This window comes from Apis florea, unplaced genomic scaffold (assembly GCF_048593485.1).
Source record: "Apis florea isolate Af1SG1 unplaced genomic scaffold, ASM4859348v1 contig_3587_pilon, whole genome shotgun sequence".
Classification (NCBI taxonomy): domain Eukaryota; kingdom Metazoa; phylum Arthropoda; class Insecta; order Hymenoptera; family Apidae; genus Apis; species Apis florea.
Window position 1 is genome coordinate 3,345,001 of NW_028256789.1, and position 26,121 is coordinate 3,371,121.

At 47.0% G+C, this 26,121-nt stretch overlaps 1 protein-coding gene and 1 long non-coding RNA gene across 4 annotated transcripts in view; both read right to left on the reverse strand.

The window, feature by feature from the left end:
• The window catches only part of LOC100866718 (uncharacterized), a 271,606-nt gene that overhangs the window by 22,082 nt on the left and 223,403 nt on the right, over positions 1 to 26,121 (reverse strand). The window lies entirely within an intron of this gene.
• The window catches only part of SoxN (SRY-box transcription factor soxNeuro), an 81,390-nt gene that overhangs the window by 12,160 nt on the left and 43,109 nt on the right, over positions 1 to 26,121 (reverse strand). For 2 of the 3 annotated variants that reach the window (XM_086914249.1, XM_086914248.1), the window contains exon 2: positions 19,763 to 19,828. The exons of the other annotated variant lie outside the window; for it this stretch is intronic. In XM_086914249.1, coding sequence (XP_086770375.1) covers positions 19,763 to 19,828 — 66 coding nt within the window. The remainder of the gene's footprint in view (positions 1 to 19,762; positions 19,829 to 26,121) is intronic. 3 annotated transcript variants of the gene reach the window in all.

Genomic DNA, 26,121 nt, shown 5'->3' on the forward strand with positions numbered 1-26,121 from the left:
CGAAAAATGGAAAATATCCAAATGGAGAGGGGGAGAAGCAAAGGATTTTGATTTTTCAATCGTCGGGGAAATAGAAACCTCGGTTGAAATAGAAATAGAATCGCATCCCGTGTAATTTTCCTTTCTTCGACTCCGTCAATTCCAACGCCGTTTATTCCCGGCGAGGAAATTTACGAGCATTTTTACTAATATTTCAAAATATTTTACGATACTTATAAAAAAAAAAAAAAAAAAACAAATCTAAGAGATATCCCGCAACTTTGGAAAAAGAGGAGGGAACAATATTCGCGGAAGAGAAGGAGGAAGAAGAAGAAGAAGAAGAGGAGGAGGAGAAGGAGGAGGAGCGAGTGAGTTTTTCTTTTTCTAGTCAGGGAGAGAAACACAAATCTTCCTCGTGGAAATAATCATTATTTGAGCATCGATCATCGGCCTCGTGTAAAGAAGTGTCGACAACGAGGAAGAGAAGAATTCCCGCGCAATGTTTCATCAGCTCTGCGTGCTTTTCTGCTCGCGACTGATTTATATCGAGATGGAAGCCGCGCGTGGCTACGCTCCACACTGGCCACGATCCGATCGCTATCGAGTTCCGGCGGAAAGGAAGGAAGCGTCGCGACGAATCGCCCATCCTCCGATCCATCTTTCCCACTGGAAACTCCATCGACGATCCGTTATCCGGCCGCGAGGTATCGTTATCGATTCAAAGTTCGAATCTGCGCTGCGAATCCCGCTTATCCCTAAGAGAAGAGTTTCGTTTCCGAATTCGTTGAAATTTCTCCAAAAGATAAAAAGAAAAACGTACGATCGATCGTTTTAGAAAAACAGAGAGAATATATTAAATTTAAAACGTGAAATTTGTTGAATAAGGAAATTAATGGGGAATTATTCGTAATGTGATGGAAAGATTTCGACGAATTGCGTTCGGTGGGGAAAAAATTCCAGGACACCCGGTGGATAGTAGCGCAGTGCCGTAGGATGGTTTTCTCGGGGGTAGGAGCGAGGACCTGTCACATTACGGAGTGGAATTTATGTCCGATGCCCAGCGGCGTGACAAGTTGCCGCTGATGAACGGCCCCACCGCGAACTCTTGGCCCTCCTTCGGGATACGAACGGAGAAGGACGAGACCAGGGAGGAGGAGAATCCTTGCTTCTCTCTTAGCAGCCACCCGTCCTTGGCCTTCCCTCCAAATTTCCTGGAACTTTTCCTCCTCTCCGTTTTAATCGCCACTCCCTCTCACTCCAATTTCTTCTCCTTCTCGTTCGAAACATAAAATTCTATTTCTCTCGTCTTTTCTATATATATCAACTACGTATATCAAATTTTTAATTTAACGGGAAATTTACGATAACGATTGGATTGGACGTTTTCGAGGAATCGATCGAACGCAATTATTTCGATTATTGCTCGACGTAAGGAGTGAAGGAAGAAAAGGGAAGAAGGCGAATTATCGTAGGAAATTTTCTACGAAATTTCCGATGACGTGGACGTGGATGGTGATGGTGGTGGTTAAGAAAGAATAGGGAACGGTGGGGACAAACAGGACGGGAGGTCCCTGTGGCTTTTAAAAAAGTCTCATATGATTTTAACGCCCCACGCAAGAAGTCGTTCCTCGTGCTAACGCCGCCGACCGTGCACGGCCTGCCGGTGATAAACACGCCAAGTTACGATTTCTCGGAGCCGGAGACCTGTGTTAGTCCGCCATGCGTGTCTCTGTGGAATATCGCGTGCTGCGGCTGGAGAAAGCCGACGAAATTCGATGGAAACCGATCCAATTCTTGCGCCGTTTCTCCTCTCCGAATTCTTCTTCTCGATCGGCGTAGCAGTACGCTCGCGTTTTAAATATTTCTCCAACGTGAAAACTCTGGAACGCAAGCATGAAAATCGAACTCGTATCCGGGAAGCATCTGTTTCGCATACGCCAGTCGCATGTGCCAAAATTTCGTTCCAGGTGGTTCGCAGACCATCCTGCTTTCCATCATCCCATCCTCCAAGATAATAAAAAACACGTCGCGTGTCAACCCCTGGTAATCTCTACAGCTTTATTTCCAAATTCTATACCTCTTCGAGGTAAACTCTTTTAAAAAAGTTTTGGTTTTCGAAGCACTAACGAGGCGTGTGTAGCGTCCTCTTAAGGACATTGGAAAATTATACTCGAATAGTTACGAGTCCCGTCACATCTGTTCCATTCACGTTCCATACGTTCGAGCTTCATCACGAACTTTCTTTCCATCCAAAAGAAGGAGAAGAAGAAGAAGAAGAAGAAAAAAGAAATATTCATAAAATCAATTCTCGAAAAAACGAAAGATTCATCTTCTGCTGTACATTATTCGAATGTATAATTTATCGACAGTAAAAATTAAGCTCGATCGTAATCGTAATTCGTAAGCAAATTAAAAACATCAAAACTACGAAATATTATTTCTCGAACTTGTCCGTTTTTTTCATCGCGACGATATATATATATATATATATATACATAATACAATTAATTATCGATGGATGGAAAAAATTACTGGTATCGTAACGAAAGCAAATTCCTACATCATCGAATCAGCCAACAGCGAGAGAGAACGTAGAGCAAATTTCTCGGCGGTCGGCTTGCTCGGTATCCCCTTACGAATAGCTTCCAAGAAGCTGTCGTTTCGCGAAATGTCACCGTTCGCGTCGCGCGACCATCGCACGTGCACAAATCTACGTGCGACTACACGTGCAGAACACCGTCAGTCAGTCGTTGTGTTCCGCAACCTCGTGTTGCACGACGTTACCAGACGCTACAATGCACGACGCTTTGCATTCTGGAAAATTTCTCGTCTTTCGGCGGCGAACCAAATGTTTCTGCAATAATAAACTTGCCGTTGCCGCGAAAAAAAAAAAGAAGGGGGAAAAAAAAAAAGAATCGGCAACGTCAGCAGTGTCGAGTAACCAACTAACCACCTAGTGGCTAGAAATGATCGCGCGAATGATTTTTGTTTTTTTCTTTTTCTTCTTCTTCTTTTTTTTTTTTTTTTTCCTTCCCCTCCCGATACTCGCCATCGACGAGGCAGCCTCTTTATTCTCGAATGGGCTGAAACTCGCGTACGATATATTCGCGGGAGGAAGAATAGTTTGGGGGATGGGACGAAAGAGAAATAATATATACATGTATATAGTTGAAACAGACTTGTTACCAGAACTCATTTCGCGTGATTGATGTCCCAAATAGGTTCCGATAGCTCCGCTTTTCCAGCGATTTCGATCAACAAACAGCTGCTCTTGAACGCGGGAATTATTATCGCGTTTCCGGAGCTTGCTTGCTCGGCCAGCGCGGCGGAATGTTTGCGCAAACAGTGATCGCGTACGATAGAAATATTTCGTATTTCCTCCGATGGCGATGCCTTTGTTATTGTTACGTGACTTGAATTAACGATCGAATCGAATTAAAAAAAATTAAAAAAAAAAAAAAAAAAAAAGAAAAAAGAAATACACGTAATCGGGAGAAAGGTGTCTTTTTTCTTTCTTTCTTTTTTCTTTTTTTTTTTTATTAAAAAAGCAACAATTTTCAATTCGAGTTTATCGATGGTTATCGATGATAAATAAAAAAAAGATAATCTCGCGCAATAATAACAACAACTTATTCAATCTGAAAGGATACGATCGAGGATAAGCGAAAGAGAAGCGAGGGGGAGGGAAAAGAAAAAAAAAAAGAGAAAAAACGGAGGCAAAGCGTAACAAAACGATGACGACGTATGATGAAGAATATCCACAAAAGGGTGGGCGGCGGTGATCCAACAATGCTCGCCGCTAAAAGAGCAAAACGGAAAGGGGTGAAATCGTTTTTTTCACGGTTCTAGCGACGCGCGTGATTTTTACGACGATGGAAGTTACGAGCGCGGAAGGATCGTACGACAAGCGTGAAAACGTACTCGATAACGAGGCTACGGTACGCGATAACTGGTCGGCGATGCCTGTAAATCGGCATCGGCGTCGGACACGGGGAGGGGCGTAAAACTTTGTCGATGTCCATCCAACCCGATCTGGCCGATTTCACGGGGCAGATAACGCGTGTCCACGTCGCCGTCCTCGCCGTCGTCGTCGTCGTCTGAGAGAGCGATACCGGATGCCGAGCCGAACACGATGTTCTCGGCTTTCAGGGAGAGGAAAGCAGAGGAGCCAGATGAGGACACTTCCCGTTCCCGCTCGATTGTTCTCGTCCAGCGTAGCCTCTATCTGATTCGTCCCGATACAATGGACCGCGTAAAATTACGCGGACCACTCCCCTCTCCTCTTCTCACTTTCCCTCTGTCTTCTCTCGACTCCTCTCCGTGCCTCCCTCTCTCTCTCTCTCTCTCTCTTTCTCTCCGTGCATTCGGAATATCGATCGCCGGAAGTTGGCCACCGCCAGTCCTCCGGATAGTTGGCGGACCCGATATATTCGGCCGACTTGGATTCGACGGACCGGAATTTCGATTTTCATCGATGCAATTTTCCGAGAGAGACGGTCAGAAATTTGTCAGGGATGGATGGCTCGAGGATATATATATATTTTAAATGTTTTTATATACAAAGGATGGGATGGTTCGATGGAAAATTGTTCTCCAGTTGCCGTTGGAGAGATCCGTCGCCTGAAATTTCGATGGAAAATTTGACCATGCGAGCGAATATTCTCGAGGAAATTGTGGAGTATCGGGTTGTTGTACGATGTTGGATGATGAATAGGAGAATAGGAAAAGTTTACGTCAGTTTCAGGACCAGAGATACGAGGACCGGTGTTGGCGGACTAATACCAGTTTACTACGCTCGATCGAACTCGTTATCGACGTTGTCGTACGCGATTCTTTCTCTCTCTCTCTCTCTCTCTTTCGCGAATGGAGCGCAAAAATTGGATCGATCGAAACGACTCGAGATTTAGAAACTTAAAAAACGCGGGAGAATTAATTACTCTCTCGAAACGATTATATTAATTCCACTCCCCCTTTTTCAAAGTGGCAAAAGGAGCAGCCATTCCACCCATTCGAATTCTCCACTCGATCTCGAAAGCGCGGGTCGATTCGCGGAAATGCAAATGATGCACCGTCGTAAATTTCGATGCCCCGGCGCGCGCGGGGAAAGTGGAAAGGAAAGTTGGAAAATTTATGTGCCGCGAGGGTGGGCCGTGCACGATCCCTCCCCGCCCGTCTCCGTTTCTACCACTTTGCCCAAAACAATCTCTCGTTAACCCCATTGTCCATTGTCTTTCCGATGGCCGGCCGCAGTATCGCTGCGGTTTCGAAGACGAACAACCCATCGACTTGCAATCGTCGTCTCTCACGAGCCTCCAAACGTTTCAACAAAGAGAGTCGAATATCTTTGGACGAAACCGGCCCACCATCCTTATTTTTGTTTACGATCCCTTTCTCACTCCCCCCTCGTCACTGATATTCATTTAGGCAAATTTCCCCACCCCCGTAGAGACGGTTCAGCCAAAGTTTTGAAAAGTTTGGCAGAGGCAACCGATCTCCAACACGACTAATCGACGACTAAACGTTTTCCAGACTTCCCGTTGCGTAATCCTAACCACCATTTGCATAACATTTCCCTCCCTGAATCCAGCCAAATTTTCTCTTCCTTCCTCTTCCTTTGTTTCCTCTTCTCTTCGAAAAGAAGGGAACAATATTGTTCCAACGATGGGGAAGAATTCGAAATTGTCATCGGTCCGTGTGATCGTTCCGATGCGTATAAATTTCGCGAAATCTGGTTCGAGAAGGAATCACACGACGTATGTGTCGCTCGCGACGATGACGTGGAAGAGGAGGAGGAGGAGGAGGAGGAGGAGGGTAACGATGGTATCGGTCGGCGCGGCACGATTCCGGGACAAAAGTGACGACGGAAGGACAATTGATCGCGCAGGATTAACGGCAATTAGTCAGGGACGAGGGCTCGTAGGCGTGGCCTGTCCTGTCGTCACGCTCGACGCGGTAAAAGCGACGCGAGTAGACGCGAGACGCGATGAAGAAGGGAAGAAGGATCGACGGCGCGAAGGGCGCGAGCAGGATGGTGAATGCCCGGCCGAAGCGGAGGAACCAACCAGTCTTTGCCGATTACCTGCTCGTTCCCCCCGGGTGTTCCTGCCACGGTGGCCATAAACCAGGCATCGAGCATCAGGGTGGACACTTTTATGGTCGGCAGCTTTGTCTAGCTACGGCCTGGCCACGTTATGGGTCGTAGTGGTATCCTCGCAAACGCAGCCCTTCGGGGTGGGGGCGAGAGGAGAGATGGGAGGGAGGGAGGAAGGAAGAAGAGGCAAGCAAGAACGAGGCAAGCACCGCAGGACTACCAGGAGGACGTGGAAGGAATACCACGCTGTGCACACCTCGGTGTGGACCGAGGGTGGACGCGAGACGAAAGAAGGAACTCGTAACGTTTCCACGTTTCACAACGGATTGCCCCAATCGATCACCCACTGCCTTTTTCTTTCTTTCTTTTTTCTTTTTTTTTTTTTCTCTCTCTTCCCTCGACCTTCCGTGAACGAGACGCAACCCCACCTCCCTCGTAAAACCTACCCCCGCCGCTCGATTCGCTCTCTGGTGGATTGGTGACTCTCCGCGAGAGACTCAGACTCAGACTTCGCTTTACTCCGAGGAACCGGGAGAAAGGGGAGAAAAGCTTGTCGAGTCTCTCCCTCGTCTCTTATGGAATGTTACGGAAGAAAGCAAAGGGGAGGGGGAGGAGAGAGAGAGAGAGAGAGAGAAAATCAGATCCAAATTTTTACCACTCCTTTAAAAAAAAAAAACTCCACTTTTCCACGACTTTTTCCACGAGTTGAACACAATGGAAGGCTCGAGAATTCGACTCGAATTTCGGTCGGATGGATATTTTTGGATAGGTGACGAATCGCTCGAATCGCGGGCGTCGGTCGCGAACAGTTCGCAGAAGAGTTTGAAATATCGAATGTCGATTCGTTTTTATCTTATTTTTCTTTCTTTCTTTTTTTTTTTTTTTTCTTTTTTGCCGAGAAATTGCCACGGACAAGTATCGATGTCATTAGCGAATTCCGATCGATCCGTTCCCTCGCCTTAATTTCTGACGGGCGCATTAAGACAGACGGACGGACGGATGGACAGCGAGCGGTCCTGGCGGCGCGCAGGATCAGGAGGAATCGAGGAGGGATTCGAGGCGGCTTCGAGCTCCCCCGTTGCGAGCCACGGCGGACTTCAAAGAGGCCGGAGACTTCATCATCGATACTGGATCCTGATCACTGCCGACAGATTAGACGCCTCTACCGTTTTCTTCTCTCCTTCTCTCTCTCTCTCTCCCTCTTCCTCTCGCTCTTCCTCCACCCGCGATCTTCGGTCGGCGTGATTACAGATAGATACATCGATCTTCGACGTCTCCTTTCCTTTCGAGCCTTCGTTTTCGGACACGCACCGGTGTTCCGTGGGTGTCGCAATCGCCTTCTCGTCGCGCCTTCTTCCTCTTATCGATCCTCCCGACGAAGAATTTTTTTCAAATCGACACCGCTCCTTGTATTTTTAAACATTCCTTCGTTCGAGAAGATTTGCGGTGTAACGCGTGCGTATTAAGCGTGTTAAAGAAGAAGAAGAAGAAGAAGAAGAAGAAGAAGAAGAAGAAATTCCTCGAAGACGTCGCTCGAAAACTTGCCACGCAATTTTCTCGAGCCGTTTGCCACCGCATCGCCAACGACTTCGGCCAATTCTCTCGTGAGAATTTCGAGGCGAACACTCGTAGAACGTAATTGCTCGTCGAACCGCAGCTCGCACGCGGAAGCAAGGAAACCGAGCAGAACTCGAACGATAGACGAAGAAGTTCCGCCGCGAGAATACTCTTCTCGTTTGAGTTGCAAGAAGAAGAAGAAGAGGAGGAGGAGGAGGAGGAGGAGGAGAAGGGGACGAAGGGGAGAGAAGAAGATGGAGAAAGTTTTCATTCGTGGAAGAACGGAGGTCGGGGCCAATGGCGGCGGCTTTAAATCGTTCGCAATTGAGAGGCGTCGTTCCTCTCTCTCTCTCTCTCTCTCTCTCTCTCTCCTCCCCTCCCCCATGATGGTCCTCTTTCTCTCCGGAGAAGAGTCGCCGGAAGTCGGCCGATCGAGGGAACAACCTGTTGACCGCCTCTTACGAACGTGAAATCCTGCGGTTACTCGTAAACCGTTTAATCGTTAACCTATTTCACAGTTTAGTCTCGTTTACGTTACGTTACGACTGGACGAAATATATTGGACACTTGGACGGATCTGTGGCGGGCCATTGATGCCAGATTAAGATCGAGAGTATCGTGAAAATATTAAAATATCCGATCGATAATCGAAGGAGAAGCGATCCAAGCAACGGACGTCGTCGGGTTTATCGATCACTCGGGCATTAAGACGTTGGGAGAAAAGGGAGGAAAGCCGGCGCGAAACAAGGGTTAAGTTTCGTCAACAACAAATTGTTCCCTGGCGCTGCATCTAATCGGCTTAGCTACCACCTGTAGTACCGAAAAGGCTTACGGGATAAGATGGTTCTCCCATCTTTGAAGAGGGACTAACGTTCTCGTAGACAGAGAGATCGTGTATATACGTGATTTTGGCACCTGCGACAGGTAGTTGTCGAGTATTTGCACTGCAACACGAAACCCTTTTCGTTTGCGACTCCAACACGAAACGTTTCGTGCGACGACAAATCGTCGCGTGTAACAAATTACAACGAGTCCGACACGCGTTGATAATTTTCCCGAATTAATTTCTCTCTTCGAAAATCTTCGAAATCTTTCCTTGATTGATTTCTCGCCTAAATTAAATTTAATCGCCCCTCGTCGAGAAACTCAATGAAAATCGTCGTTTCTCTCCCGCGAGTCAACGGATCAAGTTCGAGGAATCGCCGATTGTAACGAGCTTTTAAAGCAGCGTGCAATTCCGTGAAAATTCTTTGCACCTTGGACGGTTGGATGACGTTGCAGTTTCAATGGAGGCTCGTTGCACCAACTATACTCGGACTCGTTTGGCTACACAAGCAGGGCGTTCCTGGCGAATAAGCCAAGTCAGTGTACCCGTTTTTCTCACAACGCTCGAGCAATGGGCGACTACCTCGATGAATTACGGATAAAAATTGACGATTTTACGGTGCAGCCCTTTGTGCCGGCCTGCGTACAATTCCGCCTCTTGATTATAGTTTAAGGAAACACGTCTTTATCGTTTGTTCGAGCGATTGTTAGAGATGCCTCGCGCATCGATCCGTTCGTTTCATCCGTTCGGATATTTTGGAGAAGATATTTATCGTTTTCGATTCGACTCGTTCGATAAAAGATTCGATGATCAACAACCAATCGTGAAATGTTTGCTTTTTTTTTTTAAATCATCGATGATATTTTTTTTTTTTTCTTTTTTTTTTTTTGCCGACTGAATCGGTTGATGAAAAACAGGATTCGAGCGTTTGGAACCCTTTCCCTCTCTTTTTTCGAGGTTTTTTCCTCCTCCTCCTCCTCCTCCTCCTCCTCTTCCTCTTCCCCCCCCTCTCTCCCGTCTCCCCCGTCCCCGAATGGATAGATAGACAGGAGAAAATGGTTGGAAAGATTTTATCAAGAGGGCGAACGACACATCGCTGCCGGCCGTTCGGCCGTTTTCAGGGAACGCAACCGCTGTGCAAAACTGCACGTAGGATGCACTGAATCGTAGACACTCGCGAGAGTTTCGCATAAGAGGGGCCGGCAATATTCACGAGCACAAGCAACCAGGCACTCGAATAACCCGTCGGCCACTCGAAACCGGCGGAACTGGCGATATTCCAACGTATGCGCATGCATGGAAGGTCGAGTGCACGCTTTTCTTCCTCCCCCCCTCCCTCCCTCCCTTCCTCCCCCTTTTTTCTTTATATCCCCGACGCGAAAATATCGCCGGCCGATCGCGCTGATTCTTCCGTCCCATGAATCGGCACGAGAGCGGTTTCAACGAGCGATCGATCGTTCCATCGATCGATCGATCGATCGATCGATCGACAGAGATCGAGACCAGCCTCCGTTTTGCACGAAAGAAAAAGAAAGAATGGGAAAAAAAAAAAAAAAAAACGCTTAACATCCACGCTAATCGCTCGTGCAAAAAGAAACGAAGAAAATTTTCAAACGTGGGGATCAACGGTGCGGTGGAAGAAAACGCTAGAACTGTTAAATTCTCGATTCTCGAGAGATTCAGATGTCGGGAATGGAAAATTTACGGACGGTTGTCGGTGGTTGGGAATCGCGTTAATTATCGACCAACCGGCCGCGCAATCGTTAGTTAAGAAGTAAACCTCGTTATCCGGATGAGCGTGGAAAGAGGCGAGTTTGAAACTCTCGAGAAGAAATCTCTCGTCGGTTTGTCCACTTATCGTTCGCACGCTTATCATTCGCCGCCAATTCTAAAAAAAAATGGCAATTCCCTCCATCCGAAGAGATTGAGAAAAAAGAGCTAATCGAATTATTTATACCCTCTTTACCTTACCGCGCATTTATAATTCACGTATCGCGTCAGTTCGATCGAACGTTGGCGCGAGGAGGTGACGGTTTTGCGGATACCGATTTAACGAACGGGGCCAATTGTTATCGGATGGATTGGAAGCGAACGTCAGAGTCGGTGTCGCGCGAGAGCTCGAGTCGATCGATTTTCGGTTATCTTAAGGCCGCGTCCACACCTGGGAGGAAATCGGAATCGCGATCTCCGGCACGCCGCGGTGCAGCCGATGGAAACTGATAAATTGCGACTTCCGCCTGCGTTTCGATCGTAATTTCCTGCGGAGTAGCCGGCCTATGATGGGGGAAGAGAGGGGACAGGCTGGGAGCCAACGGCGATCGGAAATTGGCCCGATGACATTGATTAAAGCGTTTAGCGGCGGCGACAATGTCGTAATTATCAATCGGTGACGACGCCGAGCCAAGATTTCGATCCACCATTCGCTTCTCGATATATATATATATATATATGTGTGTGTGTATACGTACGATTTCGATCTCTCTCTCTCTCTCTCTCTCTCTCGATTGCGTTTCCATTTTCAGAAATGGAAACAAATATGTACAGAGTATGTACAGAGAGAGAGAGAGAGAGAGGTGTTCAAATAATAATTTTGTTTCGTACGAAGTGATACGAGTGTATATTATCGTGGATTATATATACATGTACTCAGTGCAGTATTTTTTTTTTTTTTTTTTTTTTTCTCCGTTAATGGGACTAAAATTTTCGTATTAGTTTCGTGTGTTCGTTCTTTTTTTTCCATTTTTTCCTTTTCAAATATATGACTACGTAATGGCACGAGATAGAGTAAAATTTTTGAATCGTAATTGGCGAAAGGCGAAATTGTATACGGAGAACGCGAAAAAGTTATATAAAAAAAAAAAAAAAAAATTAGGGAGGGTTTGATTACGAAAATCAAACAGAATTTTTTTGTTACGTCGTAAAAATAAAATTGTTTCGCGTTCCATTATTATGTTTTACGCATTACGATTTTTGGAATTGAAATCAAACTCTTTTTATTAAATGGATAATAAACGAATTTCCTTCTAAGATCGGGAAATACGAAAATTTTAATCGCGCACGCATACGCGACGACAATGAGTTGAAGAATATTTTATTATCTCATTTAGTATCTCAAGATGGAATTTATTCTTACAAACGCTCGACACTTGTGGAAAAGGAGTTATTTATGATCGAGGAACGATTTCGATCGAGAATGTTACGATCAGAAAATTAATTGAACAGCGGTGGCTCGAGTAATTAATACAGGCTTTGATAGCGGGTACACGTACAGGTCCGTTTCTAATCTCTAACGGAAATATAATCGATCCTGAGGCGTCGTGAGGGGGATAATGGTGCGAAAGAAGGTCGAAAAAAGAAAGAGAGAGAGAAAGAAAGGGAGAAAGGGAGGAAAAAAAAAAAATAAAGAAAAAGGAAAGGGAAAGAGGAAGTTGCTCGGTCATCGGGCAAACGAGCTGATATTTTCGCACCTCGTACCACCGACCGATTCAGGTAGGCGTCTGCAACTGAATTTCACGCTACCTGACTCGAGGTGGCAAGCGCGAAAATTTTCGGCAGAAATACGGGCAGGAAGGCAGGGGAAAGTAAACGGGTAAACATCGATAAAAGTTACCGAGCAAAGTACTACTAGTCTACTACTAGTAGAGACAACTGGTGGAAAGTTGCGGCAAAGACGAACAATCTCCTCTCCGGTAATGCGCTCGCGCGCGTGTAAAAAGTTACTACGTAAGATAAATCGAAGAAGAAAACAAAAGCAAACAGAGATATTGATTAAAGCAGGGGGAGATAAAGCAGTAATAACGCGGAACGCTGTTGTAAATGAAGATAAAGTGTCGTGGCGTGTCGTCTAATCGTGGAGAAATCGGTGAAAAAAAATAAGCGCCGTAAGGTGCAACGACACCTGGGCCGGTAGAAAAATAATGGACACGATCATTTGGAAGAAAAATGCGAAGTACCGAGAAGAGGAGGGGAGGGGGTAGAAAACGCGGCAACACAAGGCGAAGAAGAAGAAGAAGAAGAAGAGGAAGAAAAGGAGGTGAAGGAGGAGGAGGAAACTCGGTAGAGAGAAGAAGAAGAAGAAGAAGAAGAAGCAGCCGATTTATTGGCGAGTTTAAAAGAGCTCGGACCCTCGACATAACTCAGCATTCGTGTGTGATGTTGACTGAGTGGCCGACTCGGGGCTGCCAGAGGCGCGGATAGCTAGCTACGTACCTGAGCCTCGTTCGTCGTCGGCTACCTCGTCTGCCAATCAAGAAGCATTCAACGGTACTAAGTGGCTCGGCTTAATTAAGCGCGCGCGGACGGTGGAGAGAGGAAAGGGAGCCAAGGAAATTGCGGGACGGACGGTTGCCTCCTGGTTGGATCCTGAAAAATATGTTTTTCCCCGGCCGAGGGTACGGTGTGGTGCGATCTCGCGGAAAATCGCCTAGACAGCGGCCTGTTTTCCTTTGAAATTTCCCTCCCCCGATTACCTCTCGATCCTTGTGCCTTCCATCTTCCGCCGTGCACTCCCTCCCTCTCTTCCCCCCTCTCTTCCCTCCCCTTCTCCCCCCTCCGCCCTCCAGTTATCCTCTTTCTCCGCTCAGCCGCCAAAGGACAGTTCCACGAAACGCGTCAAAGGAAATCACCGGTCGCTTCATTTCCCTTTGTCTCGGTCACGAATCGCGAATAGTTTCGGAAAATTGGCCCTCCAGCGTTCCCTCGAGATTTCCGCGTGAACGAGCCCCGTGTTGTACTCGTACGTCGTACGTCACGTTCACGATGCGCGTCGCGTCGCCAATTAGCTAGGACGGATCCCCTTCGAAATTCAAAGAGATAAAATTTGCCACGACATGACGTGGCAAATTTTTTTACGGGGAAAAAATGTGGCACGATGCGTTTAGCGACGAGCTCCCCCCCTCCGTCGATTTCGAGCGTGGTGGATCGAGCGCTTGGTGTAATTGTATTGAGTCCCGTCATTCGACTCGATGCCGATAATTAAATCGAATGACGAGCCAATAAAATATTTATGGAATCGTATGCAAGCCGCACAATCGACCTCAAACCCCCTCGTGCTCTTTCCCCGATGGTTACACGATGTTTACCCCTCGGCAACCCCCTAGAGGGCTGGTTCTACGCTCTCGTGAAATACACTTATATGTGTATGTATACATATGTATATATATATATATATATAGACACGTCTACACGTATGCATTATATTGCATCAGGAGGAACGCGAAGAATGCCCTTCCATCGAATCCCCTAGCGCGGTGGTCCCTCTATTAACGCCTCTCCTCCTCGCGTCTCTCATTCCGTCGTTCTCTCTCTCTCTCTCTCTCTCTCTCTCTCGATGATTTTGATCCTCTCGGTTACGGGTAATTTTTTTCTCGCATCTCGTCTGAAGTGTCAAAGCACGCCACGAAGGCGCGTGCTCGCTGGACGCGAAGGGCGAATTAATAATCTGACTGATGCAGGCGTTGAAGAATATCCTATTCAGTGATCGCGATTAGGATCGTTTCTCTCTCTCTCTCTCTCTCTCTTTTTGCTCGCTCGACTCGCGTGATTGCATTGGCCGTGAAACGAACCCATTGAATTACCCCTTGCGTGTCTCGATCGACTCGAGCAAAACGACTCGTGCGTAGATCATAGATCGTGGCTGTAAGAAAAGTAATCGGGTATCCGTTTTCCTTTGCCGCCAATTGAAATTTTACAACAAGATACAAAGAAAGAAACAAGGAGAAATTGTTATCCGACTTATTCAACTCGGCGTTCTCGGATTCACGAACTCTTCGTCTTCGTGTTTCACCTGTTCGTTGAAACTTTTCGATTCGATCCGGAGGAGAGAGGCGGATCGAAAGTCGCGTTCGACACGCGCGCGACATCGTTTCCGAATCGTCTGAATCGTCCGATGACATCGATGACCTTATTCGCAGCTGTGCAACCGAACCAGAGATCCCCCTTTTTTTCGCGCAGCTGTGCCTTCGTGCAATACCATCCCTTCCCACCCGGAGCTAATCGAGCACAGCTCTCTCTCTCTTTCTCTCTCTCTCTCCACGACTTTTATCGTCCCTCGCGCGTGATCCTTTCTCCATCGAATTCGCTCTGCGCTTTATTCGGGGGTGTATTAAATCGTCGTTAGAACGACGAGGATGAGTGGAGCGCGATGGATAGAATTCCGAGGAGTCGAGGATCTACCGATGAACCATTTCCATCTGTGTTTCGAATTTGTTCCCAAGCGGGGAGAAGGATACGCGAATGAAATTGGCGAGAAAATTTGAAACGAACGATCGTTGGAAACGGATCTTCTAACCGGAAATCGTGATGAAGTTGCCACCGGGCCAACTTCCATTCCTCCGAATTCCCATTATGCGCACGGGGGATCCCATAAATACGCGCGTCTTCGAAGACGAACGTTCTCGGAAGGATAAAATCTAATATATGCAAATCCTCGCTGCGGGTCCTCCCTGCGTTCGAGTTGGTTGTTGAAACAGTGGTTTCGCGGAATCGGTCCATAATTTAGAATCCCGGCGTCATCTACTTGCCCACGTTCGCTTCGCAACGAAAATTTCAACGATAATTAGGACAAAATTTCGATAATTGTCGGTATCGATCGCGACTCGGTCCTTTCTCGATTCGGCTCGAAAACGAAGGGCGCCCCGGTGAAATGTAGGAAGAAACGTTGGTTGTCGACGGTTGGACGACGACGAGTCAAATAAAAAGCAGACGCGCTCCTAACGAGTTGGTCAAACGCGGAAATTTCCCCGATCAAAACCGAGTCGCCAATTAAACCCTTCCACTCGCATCCTCCTGTTCAAAGGAATCGAGGCGGAGAGACAAAGAGGCAAGAGGAATTTGAGGGAGAGAAAAAGGAAAGGAAGGAAAAAAAGGAGAGGAAAGGAGAAGGCATTCCGTTTGTTTCGCTTATCTCGGACAAATTTGCTGTCTTGTAAACGACACCGTAGTAGGGTCATCTTGACAAACTGGGGTGCTCCTGGGAGGAGTCGGTTACGCGCGGGATACACGCGGCCCAACTTTCGTCCGTCCACATTACAAAGATCTTCTTTGTAATGGTGGACGAACGAGGCGAAACCAGCGACCTCTCCTCTCCTCCGCCGTTCGTTCTCCCCATCCTCTCCACCAGGATCTCTGACCCAAACCATCGTGGAACCCGACCAACTTTTCCTTTTTTCTTGGAAAACGGAGTGGAAAAGCAGAGCGAGGAAGCTGCTGGTTATTTATCGCGACGTCGTAGCAGAATTTATCGCCGATGATAGGTCTCGAGATTCCTCCCACCTCGAACCGAAATGTTCATTGCCCCCTTCTCTCTTTCTCAACGGGGCGGGGACACGCCGATTCTTCCGATCGAACTGTGGATCTTGCGGTAAATTCCTCCAAGATTGTTGCAAGATTAATGCCTTCGACCGGCTATAATCCTATCGTTTAATACACACACACACAGACGCACACAGCCATATTTGATCGATCCGTGAAATCTGATTCCTCGCGGAAAACTCCTCGAGGAAGAACGGTGTGTCCTTAATGAATCGGGGAAGGAAGGGGGGGAACGGGGATTCCCGTTGTTCTCGGAGAATTTCCGAGCGCGTGGAGTGAAAATCGTCCCGATAAATCAAGCCCCCTTTTCCTTCGCGCAGGAAGAATTCAATCGGCCATTTATTCCCCTACCCGTGGTAATTAATTATTAATTAGGATTACAGCCTCGACCCCGAAGTAGGGCTTGCCTCTCGACGACGACGTAACGACTTCCTTCTTCTCCCCTCTCGCAAGATAAACGAGTAAAAGCCTGCTGGAAGACTGCTAAGTAACTCCATGAATTTTCCGCCCTCCGCTCGGGGGTGTAGCTTCTAATCATCCCTATCTCCTGACCACACCCTCATCATCGTCGTCGTCGTCGTCGCAAGATTTGACCATCGTGAAGAAGGTCTTTTCTTCTCCCTTTCTCTCGTTCGAAAAGGAAAATAAATATCTCCTCTGCTCGGAGTATTCTCCCTCACCCCTTCCTCCCTCTCTCTCTCTCTTTCCCTCCCTTCAAACGACTTTAGCCCCCCATTCTTCGTGGCAAATGCGACGTTACGCATTTCGAGGGTTGGTGTCGAGGACGAGGCTTAACGAATCTCGAAACGCCTTCCGACACGTATGTCCGGCCGCGTGTCGCACGCGATCTTTTTTCTTCTTCTTCTTCTTTCCTTCTTTCTTAAATCGATTCCAACCCGTTTCTAATCTCGTTAAAAACCTTGTTAAAAAGATTTTATTGTTGCAAATGGATGGATGGATGGATCAATTATAAACGGAAGCGTTTATAAATCTATAAATTCGTTAGAGATGGACAATATAACAACATACACCACAACAACGTCTTTTGTCTCAAAATTGAACGTGGACGGTAGACGAGGAAGCTCGCGTGTAAAATTGAATCGGCGCGGAGGGTGGGCGCGGGAAGAAGAAAATGGCCGGCAGGAAACGAAGGGCGCGAGAGGAGGGAAGCGGAAGTAAATCGTGCAACCCCCGTGACGACGTCGCGCGATGACAAACGAGCGCGTCGACGTCATCGCGCGCAAGAAACGCCGGCGACATCTGATAACGACCTTAATCGCATTAAGGCCCGAGAAACCACCTCCCCTGCCAACGATCTCCCTCTCCCAAAACCCCGATCGTGGTGATCGTGTCGCTAATGTCCCGAGAAAAGTAACGCCGCGATTGCGGATAAATCGACCCCCCCCTCCTCCTTCTCGACAAACTCGCCTAAATATATTTCTTCGCTCTCTCCTCCGCTTCCAACCGCCGATACGAACGAACGCGCGTCGTGACAAATTTTTCCACCAAATCGATCATCCCTTCCTTTCGACCCTTTTCGTCTTTTTCTCTTCCCTCGTTTCGTTCCGTTTTGTTTAAAAACAAGGAAAAAAAAAAGGGAGAAGAAATTCGAAGGGAAGGGTGGATTTTTAAATATTTTATAAAAATAACTTTTCCCTTATATATATATATATACATATAGCATGTATAGTCAGTCAGTTTTCAAGATATTTGTCGAAATGGTTGTTAATACTACAATGAATTTTGCTTTAAGTACGCGTGTATAGAAACGTGTGCGTCATATGTAATCGCCAGTTATTATTAGATATGCATCACACTCGGTATTTATCGTTGTTATTTTGTTCATTGTAATTTCGATCGTCCAAGGATTTTAATAATTTATTTTCGCATTCCATGAATTCGAAGAATGGATAAACACGAAGGTGTGATAATTATCTCGAAATGGCTCGATTTTAATAATACAGTTGATATAGTGGCGATTGTTTTTTCTCTTCTTCTTTTTTTCCTTTTTTTTTTTTCTTCTCAACGACAACGAACGAACATCGACTTGGCGACTGGATCGAAATCCGAAACTCTTTGCAAAACTTTCGCGAAAAATCCCTCGAAACCAAGCCTTGTAACACGAGAGGAGGAAGAGCATACAGGATTCAACATGCGGGAGAAGATTGGAAAAATCGCGTGGTGGAACGGCGGGAGGAGAGGCGAACAACGGGCAATCCTCCCTTGCCAGGTACAATACGACGTTTCATTATTAAAACTGGTTGCTTGGAGGCGAGCGTGGTTCAAATTAAACCTGCAAATATTTGGATATTTTATTTTCGGACCGCGCGCGCGCGAGAGAGAGAGAGAATCGACAGGGGCGTTTTGTTACCTATTCGCTGGCCGGCGAGTTTAATTCGTTTCGTTATAAATACATCAGCAGCGGTCGGTGCTGGGAAATTACCTTTGCCGGCATAATGGCAAAAACACGAAAACGAGCGCGGAAATAACACGGGCGGGGCGGGGTGGGCCGATTGAATTTTGCGCCTGGCCACGGGTTGAATTATGAAAAATCGGTTCGATATTTCGAGTCTGCCGTGGCAAAATCGGCCCGACCACCGTTCGTTAAAATTCATGCGCGCAATTTGGACTGAATCGCGGCCCTGTTTGTTTCCTTGCCAGCATATTTACGGCTGATCCGGCCGGTTCCTGTTCGCAACGCGAAAACTACGCCTCTCTCTCTCTCTCTCTCTCCCTCTCGAAATGCATCGTTTCGCGAATTATCGTTCAATTAAGCCGAAAACCAGCGCCCGATCGAACGCGTTCGCTTCTCCGCCTCGCTAATGATTCAATTTGAATCGAGTGGAATTTTTTTTTTTCAACTAAACTCTCCTTCTCTCTTCCTTTCGCGTTTTTAATCAGAAAGAGACGTTCTTTTTTTTTTTTTTGCCTTCTTCCCACGATGAAAAAATTTCCGGCTTTTATATCGAGTTATATCAATATTAAAGAGAAGATAAGAAGAGAAAAGAATTTTCGTCATTATCGACGAAAACGTATCGTTGCAATGTACGCATGAAGATGAGGAAGAGTTTTGACGAGAAAGGAAGAGAACGAAAGAGAGGAACGCGTCTCCACGCTCGAGAATTCTTTGATTCGTGAAAACGGATCGCGTGTTAAACGAGCTATTATATTAAATAGCAGAAGTTTCAACTCCGTTTCATTTTCGTGTTTCGATGGCATGAATCTTCGATGCAAAATCTTTTTTGCATCCATCGATCTTGCGTTAAATCGGATCTTTAAATCTACGCGTGTTCGACGATTACGTAGGGCAAAAGGCGCGAGAACAAGAGGCGACAAAAGTCGCGGGCAAAAGTTGAGCTTGCTTTCGAAGAATCGATTCACGCCTAGTTAGCATAAAGTTCAACCGACCCGGCTTGACCTGACACACAAAGAGTTCCTTTACTCTTGTAATAATTATGCTCCTTTCACCTCCACCACTATTTAAATATAAAACGACGACCGAATAACAGTGAATCGCGCGGACACCGGCCTAGCCTACTACCTACTCTCTCTGCTCTCTCGTTGCTATCTGTGCTCGTGCGCTTCTCATAGCGCTTCTCACGCGCTACGACGACAACGATATCGGTACAAATAGATAGATTATTCGGTGGAAAAAGAAAAAAAGAAAAGGGAAGAAAAACGCGAGTGCGGTTTTGTGACAGTTCGTGCGAGTAGAACGAGTTAGGCGAGAAAAGGAAGGGGAAAGTCGAACGATTATCCAAAGGTATGCCGGTAGGTGGACGCGTCGTCGTACACGGAGCAGCGATTTGTACTTAATTAAGATTACGCGCTGATGAGAACACGCGCGGCACGCGAGCCAAGATATTCGAGGGAGATTAGAGAGGGCAACGCTTACGCCTTCGTTCGAACGCGTCCCCGTAAATTAACCCCTAATTCCGATTTCTTTCTTTCTTTTTTTTTTTTTTTTTTTTTTTTTTTTATCTGATTGCGTTACTCACCATGCCCGAACGGATTCCGAGTAACAGCCGGTTTCTGGATTTAACATTTTGCGCTCACTCTCGGCCCTGGAAACAGAGAAGAGAAAAATACCGGTTACGCTCAATTACAATTACACCCACTCGAGGGAGAAATGGATTAAAATTCATTAAAATTGGTTTTCCGACACATTGATCGAAATTAATCATCGTTGTCGAAGGGAATGGATACAACGCGGTGTTCGATGAAATATTTGAGTTTGGAAAAAAATAACGAGTATACCTGGAACACCGTGTATATATACGTATATACACACGGAATGCAGCTGGTGCACCGCGAGCGTTTATTTTTTTAATTTTATGCTTCTCGCGAAGGACGAGAATATAACGATCATTATCATTTTAAAAAGAAATTTCAAGCGAAACGAATTTCGCACGAATTTCGCGATGCAGCGGTATTATACTTTGGCGTCGAATTACCGAGATCCTCGTATCATCGAAGATTAAACGCTCCCTTCCTCGATATTAATTATTGCTGTCAAACATCTGTTCGTTATCGATTTTTCATCTTTCCTTCCAGAACGTAATCGTCGGGAAGAGGTCTCAACGCGGGAAGTTGTCGCGAAGAGACAGGAAAAAGAAAGGAAAAAGCGTATACGCATTTTTCGCATGCGAAAGCGCAGCAGCAGCAGCAACAACAACAACAACAACGGATCAACGCTTATCGGCGCGGACGAAACTCGGGTGGGGACATGGAACAGTGGAGGACAAAGACGATGGACGAGGCGAGACGCGCGGACGGCGCGTCGTCGAGCGGGACGACGTGTGTCGATAAATTTATTCGCATCGCGGTTGGTTTTAACGATAAAACGTGGCCACTGCTTTCGTCGGCCATTCACGGTGAACGATACATTATCCACGCGGGAAATTTATTCGAAGCGCCTCAACACCCGCCTCACCCTCTTCGATTCTTCTCCTTCTTCTTTTTCTCCCTACCCCTCCTCCTCCTCCTCTCCTTTTCTTCTCTCTCTTGTCCTCCCCCTCTTCCATCCCGTTCTATTTACCGAATACCGCGAGTTTTCACCGCGGAGTTTTATTGTCATCCGTGTATCGTCGATTAAACCGTGTGTCAGTCTCTCTCCCTCTCCCTCTCTCCCTCTCTCTCTCTCTCTCTCTCGCTACGAAACACGTTTCCGTGTTGCACCACAGCCACGAGAGGGACGAGATAAAAACGTCGACGGCTGTCCTCGCGACGAGTTCGAGAGGCGCGTACCGTGAAAATTTCACGGGGTAATTTTTCCACTCCGCTCAACTCTTCCTCGTTCTCTCTCTCTCTCGAACGAATGCCACGTCTTGGATAAAAAAATTGCACGGATCACTTAGGTTATTACACTTGTTGCTCGTCCACTGCCACTACTAACTTCCTTAATTCCGAGGGAGGGAGGTTGAATTATGTATAAAACGTTTCACTCTTTCCGAGCAACTGGTTCTCGTTGAAGGGACGTATAAATATTTTATTCGATCAAATTGGATCACGGGGGAAAATTGGCTTGCCACTCTCTCTCTCTCTCTTTCGAACGCGAAACCACCACCCCCGAAGAAGAGAAGATCCCGGGTAATCCTTTGATTCTTCAATCGGCCTCGGGCTATTGTTTGCGTGTTGTGACAGCGTGCATTATCGTCGCCCCGATTATGAGCGGTATTAAGGGTGACTCGTGAGAACCCCATCTGGCTGTGTGGAAAGGGGCGGTCATCGAGGGTGGAAATCACTGTGCGCGCTTTGCATTACACGCAATGCACGCAATTTGCATTCTATGTGACTATTATCGCGCAGTACTTTGCCTAACTCTTCGCCCTTCGTATCGTGTCGTACAATCCGCTCCAACAACATCTGTTCTTCTTTCTACGTCTTACGTTCATTTTCGTTTTAATTTCCTTTCTCTTCCTCCTTCTTTCTTGCTATCTCTTGCTATTTTTTCAAATCAAAGCGTCGATCGTTTGAAGATGGGAGGACGATACGTTAAAGAGATAATATAACGTTCTCTTCTTTCTCCAGTCGAGTTGTCCCCTTACCCTGACGTGTACATGTTATACAATTATCGCACGAGACTGTAAGTGGATTGGCTCGCGTATGGGAATGCGAATTCGACGCGGTACCACGCGGTAGTAATTCCGAGGGGTCGGCAGGAATGCGATTTTTGAGGGTGAACCGCCCCCTCAACGTATGCGTGGCTTGCGCGTGACGCTCGAACCCGCCGATTCTTTGCTTGGCTTTTTCGCCTTTATTATTCCACTCATCGAAACACTCGCTCCCCTCCCACGAAATTATTCACCGTGAAAAATCGCGAACCGCAATAACCGCGATACTTTCTCCAAAAAAAAAAAAAAAAAGAAAAAAATATCGCACCATCATCCTTCGCTGCGACTGCTTCTAGGATTCAAAGATTCATAAGGATCCCTTTTTTTTTTTTACCAATCCCAAATTCCTGTTCCCTACGATTCGAAGAATCGCGGTTGCTGAACACGGTGGACGGACATTCCTTTTGTCAAAAGACGCGGAAAGACCGAGGGTATCCCCTCGCCTCTCCGTTTCTGTTGCATAATTTGCCCCGTCGCATTGTCGAATTTCATCCCGCGAGGGCCGAAGGAGAAACGGTAACGAAAAGGAATCGCTGATGCGTCGGCGATGCGCTCCGTTCTCGGAACACGCCATCGTGGAACGTGACGAGCGGCTCTTAATTCACGTAACCGGAGAACGGATCGCCCCGCTCCGATAGGAACATGGAGTTTACACGGGCGGATCGGATCGCGTTTCAATTCGTCGACAGGTTATACGAATAATGCTCGCGAGCCGGCCGCGCGAAACTGTTCCTTTCAATTATGCAGCGAGCTTATGTGGCCGAATAAAAAGGCGAGTAAAAATTTCCACCACCACCTCGATTGTGCGCCCGCTTTTTTTAATCAAAAATCGATTCGAGCCGCTTTCATCGGCGGGGAAAGTAATTAGACGATGCGTGATTAAAAGGACGGAGGGAGAGAGAGAGAGAGAGAGAGAGAGAGAGAGAGAGAGAGAGAGAGATTGGGAGAACGAAATTTGCTCGATCCTTTTGATCTTTCGATGGAAATTGCGAATCGATTAAAAAAAAAAAAAAAAGAGGAGAAAATTTTTGATCGCATCCACCGAAGTTTTGGAAGGAAAAATTTTCTCCTTTCTCGAAGATTTCGTGTTATATTCCCTTCCCGTTTAATAAATTCTAACCTATGGCTATTTGTCAAGTCTGTCGATGGTTAATGACTAGCCGTCAGCAGGAGGGTGTTCGTCTCTCCTCTTCTCCTCCTCCTCCTGTCTTGGAGGGTCGTCGTCTCGTGAGAGACGAGCAGGTGAGGGAAGGGGAGGAAGGGTCGAAGCGAGACGACGGAGCGAAAATTTCAGAGGCTTGGTACGCCGGTTGGTACCTTTCGTTCTCCAACCATTTGTCAAGGTGACAAGGCAATCTCACCCCTCCGCGCTATCACCCCCTCCACGAAACGCGAATTCGTTCGCCAGTTACGTCGATGTCATCGATCAAAGTTATTCGAAGATTGGATGTCCGCCCTGTTATTGCGACGAAAATACCGTTTTTCTTTTTTTCTTTTTTTTCTTTCCTCCTTCCATCGGCCGAATTTTTCGACAGTTTTATATATACGCGTGTGCGCGCGCGTTCGAAGAGAGAAAGAAGAAAATTAAATTCGGACGAAGAGGTTGAGGAGGAGTGGCGTCTACCCGCGAGGGGTTTTCAGAGAGATTGTAGGAAAGAAGGTTCGAGGACCGATCTACCGGCAATCCGGCTAAAAGTCGTCGAGTTGAAATATCGCGTTCCTCGCGACGTAATCGTTACACTCAGCAAGAGTGGTTGCTTCATCCAGCTAAACGGCAAACGCCTCTACTTCCATTAACCCATCCCGGGGGATAGAGATAAAGAATAAAAACGAAGGGAAACGCGAAAGGAAAAACGGTAGGAAGGAAATTCTTCTTGTTGGCAGAATTCATTTTTTCCTTTTGAAACGATTCTTTCGGAATTAAAGGAAACGAGAAAGGGAAAGGGAAAGAGTTCGAAGCTCGCAACGCGATACGCGTTTTCCTTTCGACGGATGGAAGGAACCGCATACCACCGCACACCTCTCGATTTTCCACGGGTATATTTTTTTCTTTTCTTTTTTTTTTTTTTCAACAGGAAAGAGAGTCGAATCGATCCATGTTAATAATCGTGGTCGAGTGGTACGCAAGTACCGTGTCCCCAGTCGGATAATCACTGTACTTAAGGGGAGTGCTCGCTCCACCCGTGACCGGGTTCCCACAACCTCGCCGTCATTAAACGGCCGGGCGAATCACGTCGCTCCGCCATGTGATCAACCGTTTTGGCAGGTGGTGTTGTGTCCGTGTCCGTTTTCCCATAAAACGGCCGACCATCCCCTCCCCCCCTGCCCCCCCCCCGTGCGCGCATCGATTACTTCCTATTCACGATTCCTATCCGCGATTAATGGCGAAACTTACCACGAGTCGTCGATATTTTTTTTACTCTTTTTTTTTCTCCCCCCTCCCCCCTCCTTTTCCCCCCTTTTTTCCCCTTTTTTTTCTTTTTTTTTTTTCAACGGAACCAGAGAGATATGTGAGCAGAGTTATCGTATCGATTTTAATCACGTATGGGGAGTAATTAAGTACACCGGAATCGGGGCAGCCCCGATATATGTAAAAGTGGAAGTGGAAACGAAGCGACCTCGTGTCGTTCCGCATCGAGGAGTCGAGGAGGAGGGAGGGGAAGCACGACTTCCTTCGATGCTCGACTCGCGACCACGTCGGCCTCGTGTAACAAATCGACCTTTTAATCACGAGTGCCTCCTAGCCTCATTTCGACTCCGAGGAGAAGCAACCCTCCCTCCCTCTTGTTTAGCCGAGCTAATGCGGCCGGCCGATTTCATGGGTTCGACGGGTTTTGTCCGTTGCGTGGTTCGCGCATCCAAAACGTACATCCCTTCGATCGATGTTCAGAATCTTAGTTTTCTCGACGAATTCTTCGTCGTTCTCTACGAGTTGTTCGTCGTTCTAAAAGAAAGAAAGAAAAAAAGGGAAAGAGGGAAGAAAAGGATGCTCGAAATTGGAGGAAAGCAGCGTCGACGAAAATTTAGGAAGGAAGTTTGTTGGTGTGACGCGCGTCCGGGAAATTGAGAAGATCGAGTAATCGATTCGAGCGAGGATGAATTATAACAGGAAGAAGGAAAACGAATCCGAAGGGGCGTGGATCGATCGAGGGGGGGATATGGAAAGAGAGAGCGGGACGAACGGAGGATCCACGGATCCATGGATCCGAAACGTGACGGCGCCCGCTCGGCTGAGCGTGTATCCCACCTGAAAACCGGAAACCGGGGTTCCCCTGCGTAGACAGAGAGCGAGAGAGAAGGCAAGCCTACCGGAACACCGGAACCGGAAGGGTGCGGAACCTAGGCGACCGACGACGTGCACGGACAGTACCGGCTCGCACTGATTACCCGCTGATGAAACGTACCGGCTCGTTGACTTCGGCCAGGGTCGCCATTACGCTAGATACGGCCCTGAGATTCCTCCTCGAACGACCAGGTTGGTAAAAAAAAAAAAAAAAAAAAGAAAATCCCTAACTGACTTGCGCGTAGGAGAAAGAGAAAAGAGAAGGGAAAGAAGAAAGATAAAGAAAGACGAGGAAGGGAGATTATCGGAATTATAGAAACGATTCGATGGATCCTCTGATCGATGGATCGTTCAAGGATATTATATTATATTAATTTCGAACATTCGATTCAATTATTATAGTACGTGGAAATAATTTTGAACAACGATTTCATTTATCCCGATACGTCGTATGCCTCGGTCTCTCGGATCCGGCCACGCTTTTTTTATTGCTTCACGGTTCACAACTGTGACAATGGGACGCGCGTGTGTTGTTTTTTTTTTTTTTTTTTTTTTTTTTTAGGCTCGGCCGATGGGAAAAAGCGATCGCGGCCGGAAGTGGAAGTGGAAGTGGAAGTGGAAATTGAGGCAATGAGAGCGTTGCCCGGCGAAGCTCTTATCGAGATATCGCCGGTTTCTCGTTTCCGCAATTTCCTATCTGCCGGCTGGTTTCGCACGGCCCCCAATAAAAATATACTTGGAGTTTCGACGAGATCCCCCGTTTCCCCCCGCATCGATCGATCCCAATATTTCAATCGTTGTTATCTGTTACCGTTCCACGGTAACCGCGGAACATCGTTTAAAAATTCGTTTTGCCTTTCCTCCTCCCCCTCCCCCTCCTAGTCTAGTTTCTTCGTCCTCGGCTCGTTATTATCTTAAGCCTCGAACCGATAAGATTTTACCGTCTGGTTTTTCACGGTCG